Source organism: Gallus gallus, chromosome 3 (assembly GCF_016699485.2).
Source record: "Gallus gallus isolate bGalGal1 chromosome 3, bGalGal1.mat.broiler.GRCg7b, whole genome shotgun sequence".
NCBI lineage: Eukaryota > Metazoa > Chordata > Aves > Galliformes > Phasianidae > Gallus > Gallus gallus.
The window spans coordinates 37072714-37086862 of record NC_052534.1 but is presented as its reverse complement, the minus strand read 5'-3'; the positions used below and the strand labels follow the sequence as shown (position 1 = coordinate 37086862).

General features: G+C 36.4%; 1 protein-coding gene across 12 annotated transcripts in view; it reads left to right on the top strand.

Annotated features, from left to right (window-relative positions):
• The window catches only part of RYR2 (ryanodine receptor 2), a 361102-nt gene that overhangs the window by 121362 nt on the left and 225591 nt on the right, over positions 1-14149 (top strand). For 7 of the 12 annotated variants that reach the window (XM_025149037.3, XM_040698261.2, XM_040698259.2 and 4 more), the window contains one exon: positions 7693-7707. The exons of the other annotated variants lie outside the window; for them this stretch is intronic. In XM_025149037.3, the coding sequence (XP_025004805.1) occupies positions 7693-7707 (15 nt within the window). The remainder of the gene's footprint in view (positions 1-7692; positions 7708-14149) is intronic. 12 annotated transcript variants of the gene reach the window in all.

Genomic DNA, 14149 nt, shown 5'->3' with positions numbered 1-14149 from the left:
AAATTTCATGCTAACGCAGTGACCTCTCCCTTTAAATTAGATCTTAGAACTGTGCAATACAATCTTGTGGTTATTGTCTCTCAGTTTTGAGCCTTGCTGTCTAGCGTTATTACTCCATTCTGTTACCCACCTTGTCTTTTCCAGTACAGACAACATAACCTTAAAATGCATGACAATAATTAATACTAATAAATAATGGGTGATACTGTTTCTAACTGCATCTATTATATGTACTAAGTATTTCAGATGGAGAACAGCTGCTACAGAATAATAACAATAAAAAAAATCATAGATCACAACAAATGAAGTCAAAGCACAGTTCTCAGCTGGATGTTTTGCTAAGACCTTTCCTACTGTGTCTGTTTATGCCATGCATATTTGTGTGGACATCCAATATAGATCCCCAGTATAGGACATGTTTGCTTATGTTTCTTTCAAGTGTAGTCATAATGTGCTTATGTATGAGTTTAGTGGTCATAAAGGTGTGTGTAAAATTGTTTGTTCATGTTAAAAAAAAAAAAATGCCTCTCTGAAAGCTTGGACCATAAAAGGCCTCTATAATTTCTGTGTATTTAATTTGCACTGCACATGATCAAAAACCACTCAGACATCCTTTGGATTATGGCCAATTGCATTGCTAGAGCACTGGTCTGTCTTTCTTTCAGCTAGAGTTTATAGAATTTTAATCTGTGGCAATTACATATTTATAGCTAGTAGTGAATTAAGTTACAGCTTGCTTGACATGCCTGTAGGTAAGTACATATTTTAAATTGTGGCTTATGATTTTCAACTCACTTTCTACTAATGTGTCTTCTTTGTCTTTATCACTATATATATAAATGCTTGTAGTATTTATTAATGAGTGAAGGTAGTTAATTTCAGTTCATTATATCAGCATGCTGACATTATTCATGTTCAGTGAATCAGATATTTTTCAAAACTAGTATGGAGTCACTTGGAATGTTTTTTAAAGTCATAATGGTTGTTAGATTATCATCTCATTTTGTCCAACATTTTAATTACACTTGGGAGGACTTGATTCTCTATCTTCAAGCTCTGAGAGTTTATTCCTTGGAACAATTTTGCTGTAAAGAGAAAAACAGCATAATATGGAAGCTGAATAGTATACAGGTACCTGTATATACAGTCCTCATGCTCTAATATAGCTTGTTTTTTGTCTGAAGTATTTGAATTGTGTATTGTGGAAAATACAGTGTTACCTGAAGAAATACAAGTGAGATTCCCCCCCCCCCCCCTCTTTTTTAAAAAAAATTTCAGAATTTAGAAACATCAGAATCTTATCCTTAAGAAAGGCTGCTTTGCAGAAGTGTGTACTTAAACCATGCTAAAATGAAATGTTTCCCATGACAACAGAGCTAAATGTTTCTTTGCAACTTTCATGAGCTGAAGACTTCTCTTAGTTCATCAGTTCAGTAATCCAGACAGCCTCCTATCTGATGCAGCTGAAGTGAGTGCTGGCTTTACTTCAAATATGAAATCACCTCATTTCAGGTGAGCCCTTATTTGCCCTATAAGGCAGCTCTTAGCACTCTCTGTAATTCCAGATGATTCCCTGGTAGTTTACAGATGTACATACTGAATTAATCCAGAATGCATTAAAGGGACACACAAAAACTAAAGATGCGTTTTAATAGAATTATTAAACAGCAGCAAAATGCTGTGTGTTGCACAGATGATGATATAACAGCTGATTTCTGGACACTGAGGTTAAGTACCTTATTTTAACACTTGCAGCTCTCCATAAGACATCTTCCAATATAGAATGTTTAAGATCTGTTCACTTATGCCTGTGTATCTATGGACACCCAGGAGCCCAATTCCAGAGCCTAAATTAAGCAAACTTCATGCAAAATCAGTGACCAGGTTAATAACTGAACTTATTGCAAGCAGTTTCATGTAGTTAAGCTTAACTCATCCACTTCTGGGCTGTTCCAGCCTATAAAGTCTGCTAGTGAAATTTTTATAATGAATTATTTCAGTTCTATTGTTCATCACTTCAATTACTATCATTGATTTAATTTAGATCTTAGATCTAAAGTCCTTAGATCTTTATTCCACTTTAAGAACAAGAGTATTGAAACTATTTTAGGTAAGAATTAAGTGAGCTTGAGATATTTCTTGAACTTCTGTATTTTTCCTATTATATCTCTACTGATACGACTGCAAGGAGCATAGGTCTGCTTCATCACAGAATCAACCATAGAAGCATAGAATGGTTTGGTTCGGAAGAGAGCTTAAAGACCATCCAGTTTCAAATCCCTGCATGGGCAGTGTGGCAACCCACCAGCTCAGGCTTCCCAGTGCCCTCTCCAAACTGGCCTTGAACGTCTGCAAGGATGGGGCATCCACAGTTTCTCTGGGCAACCTGTTCCAACGTCTCACTGCCCTCTGAGTAAAAATTTTCTCCTAACATCTAATGTAGATCTCCTCTCTTTTTGTTTAAAACAATTCCTCCTTTGTCCTGTCCTCATCAAACCATGTAAAAGTTGATCTTTCTGTCTTTTAGAGCTTAAAGTGCTGCAAGGCCACAATGAGGTCTCCCTGGAGGCTTCTCTTCTCTGGGCTGAACAAACACAGCCTCTCTTTGTAGGAGAGGTGTTCTCTTACCATCTTGGTGGCGTCCTCTGGACCTGCTCCGCAGCTCCACATCTCTGTTGTGCTGGTGGCCAAGGCTTGGAAGCAGGACTCCAGGTGGGGCCCCATGAGGGCAGAGAAAGAGTGGTACATATGATTGCCGTCTTCTCCCTGCTGGCCACCCCTTTTTTGATCATACTGTTGGCCTTCTGGGCTGCAAGTGTGTATTGCTGGCTCATGTCAAGCCTTTCATCCACATCAAGTCCTTATCTGTAGGGCTGTTCTGAATTATTTTCCCGGTTTGCACATATATCTGGGATTACCTTGACCCACATACAACATCCTGCACTTGGCCATGTTGAATCTCATTAGATTCTTGTGGGCCCACTCCTAAAGCCTGTCCACGTTCCTTTGGATGATGTCCCTTCCTGTTATTGTGTCAACTGCACCATTCATCTGCAAACTTGCTGAGGGGTGAACTCTTCCATGTCTTGATAAAGCATCTTGATAAAGATGCTAAAGAATACCAGTCCCGAGACAGGCTCCTGGGGAGCAGCACTTGTGACTGATCTCCACCTGGACATAGAGCCATTGGCTTCTGATACTTATAGCGTGGCAAATTTCATGATTTTAGATTAGATTTTAGGCATATGACCTCCATCATTCTTTCTGTCATCCTAACTCAATCACTCACAAATAAATACGCTATTTAAGTCTCTTTTGAGGACACTAAGAATGTGGCGTTAATACAAATATTTACAGATTTGGGAGACTATTATACAATTTGGCTCCTTAGACTTTTGGTTTGCACTTCTAACATGAATTTCACCTCCATTCCTGGACTTCCTGGCCATATGGAAAGAGCATAATAACAATATTGTATTTAATCTTAAGCTGCTGAGGTTAGTGCCTCTTCGGCACTTAGAGGTTAATGACTCTCAGTTTAAAGATTCTCTCTTTTGTACTACTGTTGTACAAATTTGCTTATAAAGAAATGTTAAGCTTTTGCTCAAAGCTATTAAAAAATATGGAAAACATGTAAACTGAAAGTGTAGACATTTAGCTTCAATTCACAGTACTACTGATACCTGGAACATAGCTTGAAATTCTCAGATCTGTAAAATGAGCTGCAGGAGAAATGCCAGGGCTATGCAGTTAGAAATCCTACTATTCTATTAAAAGAAAATTTGATCAGATTTACGCATGGTTTTGCTGTGGAAAGAAGAAAGTTTTTAAAAAATGTTTGTATCACTTTCTCTAGATGGTATGAATTAGACCTGGACTGCAATTAGCACCTACTAAAATACAAGTATACTAATGCTGTACCGGAAATGCAGATGTAATTGAAAATACAGCAGTAGGTGTAGTTTTTTAAACAGTTTCTATAGTTGCTATCTTTGTGATGTTTGATCATTTTAGTGCCATATGGGGCTATCTTCTTTCATTCTCAATTTTTCCTCAGGGTCTGTATGAGAATAAATAAATGATTTCCTACATTGACTTCCTTCTATACTCTGTCATATTTAAAGTTTGAACACAAATTCTTTAAGGAAGATAAAATATTTCTGTAAAAAGTGGTGTATTTTCCAACTTCAAAAGAATGATAAATTTCTATTTAGGTAAAAGAACTCAATGTGAACAAAAAATTATCAAAAATATATTCAATTTATTAGGTAATAAATTTAATAATTGAAGATTAGTCTGATTAATAATCACAGATGTGCAGTGTATAACTTTAAACGGCACTGAAGATGTGTTAAAGTAACTATTTATCTCCAATGAAGCTTTGTTCATTATTTAAGTTATGGTGCAAGCCATGGAGGTAATCCTCTTGCTGAATGCTCAGAGTTTAATTCCTCTGCAAGTATGATATTTCTGTAACTCCAAGCACTCATAGTCTTTTCTGCTCAAATGATTAAATAGCATATGCAACTGAAAACTTAAGTTATTGAAATATGAGTATACAGTTTTCACTTGGATTCAGTTACCAGTTTTAACTCGCAGGATAACTTTTGAGAAGATTTTAATGTTAGAGAAACATGTTCATATAAAACTCATAGCATGTTCTGATTTCTTGAACAAGTCGTTATAGAGGTTTAATGCTCTCACAGACTCGCATTCATTTCAGTATGATGGAGTTCAGCACAGAGCCTTTAATCTGTAGTCCAAAAAAACATCGGAAGTGCAGTTATTAACCTTGCTCCTTGACTTCTAGGTGCTCAGTTGAGAACCTCCAATGGATTCTTAAATTCACTGTAGACAGTGTAGAATTAGCAAGTTATTTAAGCTGATAATTGTAGTCAAGACAGAGAACTTGAAGCTTCTGTTGTGTATTTATTTTCACTCTAAGTAGAATGGCAACTTAATAAATCTTAATCAGATTAATTTTAGAAATGCCTCTCTTCCTTGACTAGCTGGAAACTATGTAGTGCAGATAAATCACATCCGTATTAATTCTTAAGACTTAGGTTTTTTTTCTTGCATGTCATACTGGATATTGCGTATATCTATATGCTTTATAGGGGTGTATATAATGCAGAATTTCAAACATAAACATAACCAACCTCTGCTGTCAGGAGTTCAACTTCACAGATTGAGTAAGAGATTTGCGTATAACTAAAGTTATAGGTCATCACAATTTGATCTTTTACTTTTAGCTAATTATTGTTGACTAGTGTACAACAATCCTTTGTTGTACTTGGTGACTGTATCAGTCTGTATATTTTTAATGTTTTGGTATCAGTCTGTGGTAAACAAAACCTTTCAAGAGCAGTGGATATTGGAATGACACTAAGAAATTTCAAGCTATAGGTCTATTCTCTCTGATTAATTTTCAAGTATGAAAACCGTGACAACTTGTTGAATTGCAAATGTTTTATGAGAAATTAATGTGCTCATTCTTTCTGTGGAATAAAGAGCAATATGAAGGAGCAGAAAGGAAGTTCTTCCTCTGCAGAAGATGAGTTAGAACAGTGTCCTCTGTAACACTGTTGCACACCTGTAGGTTTTTTTTAGGGGTGGTTATTTTTTTCCCCCAAACTGAAAGGTGATGTTTTTAAAAGTAAGTGTTACGCTTTACCCTGGAATGGATTCAATTTTAAAACATAGGAGAGTTGTCTTGTAGAAGGATGTGACAGGAGTACCTGGTATCCTCTGTCCTATACATTTGACAACAGCTGGGCAGGTACTGTCCAGTTCCTTACAGGCAATTTCTCTGGTTTACCTTGGAGCTTCATAGAGGCATTCACTTCATTCTTGTAGTGATAACTTGCAATTTAGTGTTTGCTGTGAAGAGAAAGCATTCTTATACCAGCAGGCTGAGAGTATTTTTGCCCTGATGTTTTTGGCAGTAGGTAAATAAGTAAATGTTCACTGTTCCCTTACCGACTGTCATTCTCTCACTCTTTCTAGCTTGGGGGTGTGGCACATTCTGTCTTTAAGAACGACACGTAAATGACCTTCAAAATTATGAAGGAGCCAGAGTAACTAAAGGACACAACGTGGTAGCAACTAAGAGATGAATATCATTTCTCGTTCTCTTGCTACAGCTCACTTAACATGTTAGCGGAAGAGAATGAAATTGTTAATTCTGGCATTCCAAAAAATCCAGGATAAAATCCTCCTATGTCATTCTAGTAATCAGGAGAAGAGATAAACTATTCATGTTAAACTGACGCTAGTTAAGAAATTAGAATCAAGCAGTTAAATTATCGAAAGAGAGCCAGAATGTTCCACAGAAGGGCTGTTGCTCAATGTACTTGTCACATGGAAAAGTATAATGCAGTTGCATGGTCCTCGGGACAAAATTTCAGATAAGTAGCAGACAGAAAAGCCTGAGATCCTTGATGAATATAGTCGTCTTGATAAACAGATTACTTTATGGTAAGGGAAATTCAATATTGACAAATATGGGAAAGTTTATATGAGAAAAAATTATTAAAAATTAGCTGATTTCTCTTTTAGTGAATTTATACAATTAGAGTGCTGTTCACAGCTGAGCAAAGACTTCTGGTTAGCATCTGCAGCCCCTCATTAAAAGCAAACAAAGTACTGGGGCAAGAAATGAGATGGAAAATAATCCCCAAATGATCGTACTGCTGATCTATCCATATATTTTAAGTAATCACTTTATGAGGATGGTGGACAAGGTTCCCAGTCTTTAGTTTTGCTCAATTTGTTTCCAAATGCCTTGACACTAAATTTCGGATTTAGCGAAGAAGATTTTCCAAAAGAGAACACTTTGACATCATTATTTTACACTGTACTCTTCTTCCCATTTATTTAGTATTTATCTAGAACATCTTTTACATCTCCGAGAACAGACATTTCTGTTTTAAAAACCTGTATGAAGTGAAAACACGCAGTGTTTCCTGGAGGCTACCCACTTAGACTCTTTTCATGTGAGATAGAGATTTACTGCTGGACTTCAGTCCCTAGCTTCAAAATTTCAGATATCAAATCATGAACTTATTAGAGCAACAGGGGAAACAGTGACCATAGATCTTTTGCAGAGAAAGCAGGATCACTGCAAATAACCTCTCCTCTTACTCTTAAGCACATCTATGAAAATTAACCCCAACATTTCCATAATTTTCTAACATCAGTTATGTGGCACTACATTTTTTTTAAATTAAATGCATGAAATATTATTAATATTTTCATTTTCCTAACTTCGTCTGCATTTGCGTATTATGAATTGTTACAGTGGTAGTGTTGCTTCCCAGCACTGCTCTTTGAATGCAAGACTTTATAACTTGCATTGAACTATTGTGCAGACTAAGTATTTAAAGATGATCAGGTATGGCATCTGTTTTGCCTATACTATGTTTTATCTTGGATTTAACATAGTATATTATTTAAAGTAAAAAAAAAACTTACATAAAAAAAAATGAAGCCTTGTTCTGAGCAGCTGTTTTGCTTTCTAGCACAAGCTATAATTATGCTAATTACAATGATAAATGTTCCTTTTAAGTGTGATTTGTAGTTCTGTGTGTCCAACTCACTATTTTAGAGAAAACAAATCCCATTTTTAAGCACCTGAAAAGCAAATATTCATTTCACATTTTCTCTTTTTTTCCCCCCCTCATGGCTCTACAGAAATTTATGATGAAGGTAAGCAAGTTAAAAGTTTAGTACTGTATTTTCTGTGAATTCCTGGTTTAATTTAATTCATTATTTTTATTTCTCACATCAGCTTCTAACTTGCCTTCACTGAAAAAGAATATATAGAATTTTGTAAAACTATGGATTTAGAAACCGCAGTGATTCTAGCTTGAATTGAGGATGACTTCTTTGGATCATGAAGGCCCAAAGACAGGCAAAGCACTGGGCCAGCACCTGTAGTTCTCAGTTCATCGTTACCCTTTCTGTGAGAATGAAACACTGTCTGCTAAACGAGGGATCTTGAGACAAGGAGTAAACAGCAGAATTCCCTGTAGATCACTTGGGCATTTGGCAGAGCAGGGGCAGCATGTTCTTTCTTCTGTGATAGGACTACTGTTGTGAGTGGGCAGCCCACCAGGGCTCAGGTCAGTGAGCAGGAGCTCTGCTTCCTCTCTTTTTTCTTTTCCTTTGTTCTTTCCTTCTTTATTTTTTTTTTTCCGTCTTTAACTATAAGACAAGGAGTTTGGAGAGCTTCTAGGCATTCTAAATAACTGATATTTGGAAGAGTTGGATGTGATTTATCCAAGATGTGCTGGTTATACACTTTTTACTTTTTGCCTTCTAAAATGACTTGCTTATGATTTTCATCCCCTATGAGCCCACACTTCTGTGATACGGTCTTGCTTGCTTCATTGTCACTCTGAGCTGGGGAGGAATTTGGGGCTAGATAAGCAGTGCTATTTCAGGCACTGAATTTAATGATGTCAGAGGAGTTTTCTTAATATGACTCCTCTGCTGATCCATCTTTTCTTCCCATTTGGTTGTCTGTCTTATTCTTTATCTGTGAGCTTCTTTCTCAAGTGACAAGGATGACTCACATTCCTTGTATTATACAGTAACAGAAAAAGCTTTTCCACAGTCCTTATCCTATGAAAAATGCCTCTCTCCTCCACTTATTTAGCTCTAAAATAACCAGGCAGATTTTAATAATTTCTTCCACCTCCTCTGCAGAGAAAGAGGAGGAGGAGGTGGGAAGAGAAATCTTCACTAGACTAAGGGAGAAATCAATAAATTTCCTCTTGGGCAATTTTCTCCTAAATTGCTGTAAGTGCTTGAAAATAGGAGTTTATAATGGAAGCATTACCTCAGCCAGAAATATAAATGCTTGTTTTACATAGAGGGCTCAAAACAGATGATCAATATTAGTTATTTTTTATTTATTTCCGCTGCCGTGTTGGCTTTTCACTGATGTGAAGTTCACCATTGTTGGAGAAGAGTAACATAAATGTAGTTCTGGAAATATTAAACAGAAGGTGCATCTGAAGTGTTTCTAATTATATTATCGAAATTGAGATAATTTAGCATGGTGCTTGCAGAAATGTTTGTCATCATTATCAATTGTTCCAACCTTTTTAATGCAAGTAGTACAATATGTGTTCTTAACTGAGTAAGACATACTCATGATTTTTATTGGCCTTTTAGTTTATTCAAGTGATATTTATATGAAGTACAATTACACACTGTACTTTTCAATCAAGGTAAACTTTGAAAACCTATAATTTAACTTAGCTCTTTTTTCTGTTCTTTGGCTTGGCATATTATAAAATAGGAGGTAAGTGCTAATCGTCCTGAAAAAGAAGTGTGGAGTATCTTTTGATTTTGTGTGTCATAGAGGCCTTCTTTATTGAAGAACAGGTACCAGCAGGGCCGTCAGCTATACTTATCTCCTGAATTTTTGCAGCATTTACTGTTTTGTAGTGAATTCCTTGAATAAATGTAGCATAATGAAATAGTGGTTTAAAAGAAAGGTGTGAAGACTACAACGCATATAGCATAATACATATATATAATGCCTTATTGAACTTTCTGTTATTTCATTTCAACGTTGTGTATAGGCTACAGTGAGACATGGTGTTGTAGTAGGCGGAGGTTTTAAATGGTGTTGAATATGCCCTTCAGCACTGCCGTTACTTGAGATGAGAGAGGTGAAGGAATACATAAGCATAATGCTGTATGTCAGTGAATTGATTCTCTTGGCATCTTTAAATTCTAGGTAGCTGCATGCTATGAGTTTGGTGCCAGCCTCTGGAAATGGCAGTCCAAAGAACTCAGTAATTACAGAAGGGTCTCATTAGCATTTATGTTTTTATGGTAGAAGAATTCCTAGCATCTGTGCCTGGATGTTGTTACTTTGGAAAGGGAGTTCTGTCATCTTCTCTCCAAATATTTTTAAAGAAAACAGATATTTCTACAAGCAAGAAGAATGTAGAAAACTCCTTGGCTCACACTCCATAGCTTTGTTTGCAATCTTTTCTTCTTGCACCATTTTCAAGTTTTCCAGTGCTGCTGTAGATGTAATTTCTTACTATTACAAGTGTGAATTGTTTAGTTTAGCCTGACTAATCTACACTGATTCAAACTGTTCCTGTACATTCTGATTTCACCACCAGTTGAGGTTTTCTAGATTCTTTGGTGAGCATGAATCCCACAAAACTGAAATGCCTGATCTAGAGCCATGGTTACCCTAAGCTTCCAGTGTAAACATAAGCAAAAGCATAGGTATTGTCAGTGTCCAACTTAGAGTTTAGGTAAATTGAACTACTGTCCAAAACACTTTTTTCTTTCTACTGATCCTTTAGTTTCCTTAGGCAGAATTAACTTGAGTATTTGCCTTTTTTTTTTTAATCACGAAATTCTTTTAACTATCCATAAGCTGTTATTGATCATGTTGGTATTGAGAGAGTCATGGAATCATTAATGTTGGAAAAGACTGCTAAATATCATCTAGTCTGATCATCTATCTACCACCGGTATTTCCTCACTAAACTGTGTCCCTGTGTACTACATCTGCACGTTTTTTACCACCTCTGGGGAGGGTGTCTCAACCACCTCCTTGGACAGCCTGTTCCAGTGCCTAACCACTCTTTTGGAGAAGTTCTTCCTAACATCCAGCCTGAATCTCCTCTGCTGCAACTTGATGCCATTCCCTCTCGTCCTATCAGTGTTACCCAGGAGAAGAGGCCAACCCCAACTTTGCTGAAACATCCTTTCAGGGAGTTGTAGAGTGCAATAAGGTCTCCCTTGAGCTTCCTCCAGACTAAATAATCCCAGTTCTCTCAGCTTGTGCTCCAGACCCTTCACCTGCTCTGTTGCCTTTCTCTGGACATGCTCCAGGGCCTTGATGTTGTTCTTGTAGTGAAGGACCCAAAACCGAACACAGTACTCAAGGTGAAGCCTCACCAGTGCCAAGTACAGGGAGACAATCGCTTCCCTGCTCCTGCTGGCTGCACTATTGCTGATACAAGCCAGGTTGCTGTTGGCATCCTTGGCCACTTAATCTCCAGCAACTCTGCCCCAAGCCTGTTGCACTGCATGAAGGAGAGTTTCTGTTTTCCAACTAGCTGTTGCCTGGTATCAGGATAAAGATTTTACACTGGTTTTGGTGTGAAAAACATTCGACACTGATATAATTGTGGGGAGTCTCCGTAAAGCACCTACCTGTGGTGGTCTCCAATTCTGGTCAGCTTGTAGGACTGTATCTTCACAGCTGGTTTTAGTTAAATTGGTGTATAATAGATGAAAAAAATGCATACTAATAATGGAATGAATTATTCTTATGTTCCTCTGGAAGCATCATTTTGAGTATCCTCTACAGAAATGGTTGGAGCATCAGGTAAAGATTTGTGTATAGATTCACATAAATATGCTTTTAGAGCATGGGATATCCTTCCTTCCCATTCCTCCTGATTCCTTTCAGTCTCTGTCCAGTTTCTATAATTTCGTTGCTAATTCTGCTGTCATGGAAGTTTCGTTCTCCTAAGTGTGAACTCAAAATCTTTCAAGATCTAAACTCAAGATCTTTCAGTACTTTTCCTTCTATCTTGCAGGTTACTACATGGCATCCTTTTATTTGCTTAAATATCAATCTTAAAGGTATTTTATATAAACAGAGCACATGTTCCTCACCTTGTACTCATAGTTTTATTTCTGGGGAACCAGTTGAAGCTGCATGCTAGTATTGGTCTCCTACTTTGGAAAGTTTTATTTGACTTTCAGTAAAAGGCATTGATGTCAACTGTCTTATGCCTCTGAGCACAGGTAGATTCTTCCTGGTTAGGAAGAACGTACACCAGGGCCTAGCACACTTTCACTCAGAATGCATGGTTGATGACTTTTCCAAGCCAATACTTGTAATGAGACCCTCATTTCCAATTTGATTTCTCTTGCTAATAGTTCTAAACATAATTTCAGACTCTGTTGACTGGTCATGTGTGGAGAATGTGACAGCTCCCGCATTAGACCCAAAGAATGGAATCTGAAAGACTTCCATCAGTGGTGGCTGCTGTTTTCTGCTTGGTATTTTTATGGTTTTGTTGGTTCTCAACCAACCCCTATAAGTGTTCAAAGCAGGAAATTGAGAGAGATTCTAAATTTAATTAAATGCTTCTACTTATGCAATTAAATTAGTGCTTGGATATGGAGAGATTTTTTTTTTTCTCATTCTGCAGTTTTTGTAGCAGTAAAAATATTTGTAAGATGTATACTACATAGCTTCATGAAACTTAGAGCACTCTCTTGGTGGAGATAATAATGTTTTCTCTCTCTCTTTTTTTTTTTTTGGTAAGAGTTTTTACAGAGTTGTAAGGTGTCCTCTGTTTGACATTTTATTGTCTCCAGCATCTGCTTTTAGTTTTAGATGAACATACTCATTAGAAGCTATTAGTTTTTTCCCTCATTCAAACTAGTCAAGCTGATGCTTAAAAATAGGTTTGCAGTACCTTTATTTAAAATTCCAAGTTGATATGCATTAAGACATTGTACCATTACTACATGTTGTAATTTTAAGCTGCTGTTAGTATTTTAAGTACATGACAAGAATAAATTCAATGCAGAATTATTTTCCCAAATTATCTTTGGAAACAAAACATTAATTTAAGCTTTGCTTCAGGGCCTTGCTCCATTTCGATGAAATGTTAATACCTGATGCTTTAAAGGACAATGTTTTACTACTTTGTACATATGTCATATTTAAGACTTTTAACTTTATCTTCCTGTATTTGCCTTGGAAGATATTTGTGCAGAAAAATGGCAATCATGTTACTTCCTTTTCTGTACAGCTACTCTCAGCTGTAATAAAATTTCAGGGCCATGAAAATGGTTATATAGTATTCAGAGCAATACTGGATGGCCCTAAGCATCTAGACCATTTGGTGTAACATCTCCCTTGGCTAGGTCTATGGCACAGAGGAAATAATAGGCAAAGAACCTGGTTGAAATTTACCACTATTGTCAACTATATGGATTGGATTTTTTTTTTTTTTTACTACTGATGTCTTGTAGCTTATTGTTCAATTGATTTTTTTTTTTTAGTCTTTTTAACTTTTTTTTTCTTGTTAACTCTATCAAAACTGTAGTTGCTTACAATCTGGTTTTTGTAATGTCATTTTCCCTACAGCATATACCACTAATTCCATTCTGTTCTAACAGGTTCATCATGAAAGGAGATCTTCCAGGCAATAAAAGCTATTACATAATTCTTAAAAACTAACTGTTTTACCTTGTTTGATTTTCTACAGAGTGTGCTTAAGTTCTTTTTTTATTTTGTTATGATATGTTCAGTGCCAGTGGTTTAAATTGCTTTCCTGGTTGACCAGAATTGTCTGGAACACCACGTATTGATGCAAGTGCATTTCTTAGGCATTGTAGTTCTAAATAGTGTAAGTGTTGCAAAAGATTTGTCTGTGTATGCACAAAGCACTGGGAATTACTTTCCTGTTTGAAGGAACATTCTTTCACATTTTTGTCTTTTGCTGGTATGTCCCTGGCGGTTTTTTTTTTTCCTTTTTAAATTATTTTTTACATCTTTGGGGGTTGCATGGACCTGTGAAGAACAAAAGATTAGCACTGGTTTGTAGTAGTATACTTTCTGATGTAATAAATCTTTTCTCTAGTAAAAATTAAGCTGTTCTCTTGAAAAGAACAAAAAGGTAATGTCTTTTTGACTAAAAATCTCTTAGGGTGTCTGAGGTATTCACTTTTTATAACTACAAAAATTTCTCAGTACAAGTGAGATTGCCAGGAGCACAAGTGGCTCCAAAACACTTGTTTAGTATACCCTGAACAATTTCCTGCAGTTTTGCATGTATGGACCCATGTGTAGCAATACAACAGTAGGTACAGTGGTGCAATTGCAACTGTGAGAATTGACTTCATTGAAATGCCTATTTTAATTTGTCAGATGATAATGTATATACATATGACTGATGTGTACAAAACCGTTATGCTCTAATTATCAAATTATTGAAGGATAAAATTCCAACAAGAGAGCATTCATATGATTGATATTTCTGAGTGGCATAGCTGAATTCAGTTCAGTTCAGTGAATTCAGTTCTTGCACCCAAATATATTTTTCTACATCCTGCTTTTATTCAGGGAATGTATTGTCCAACT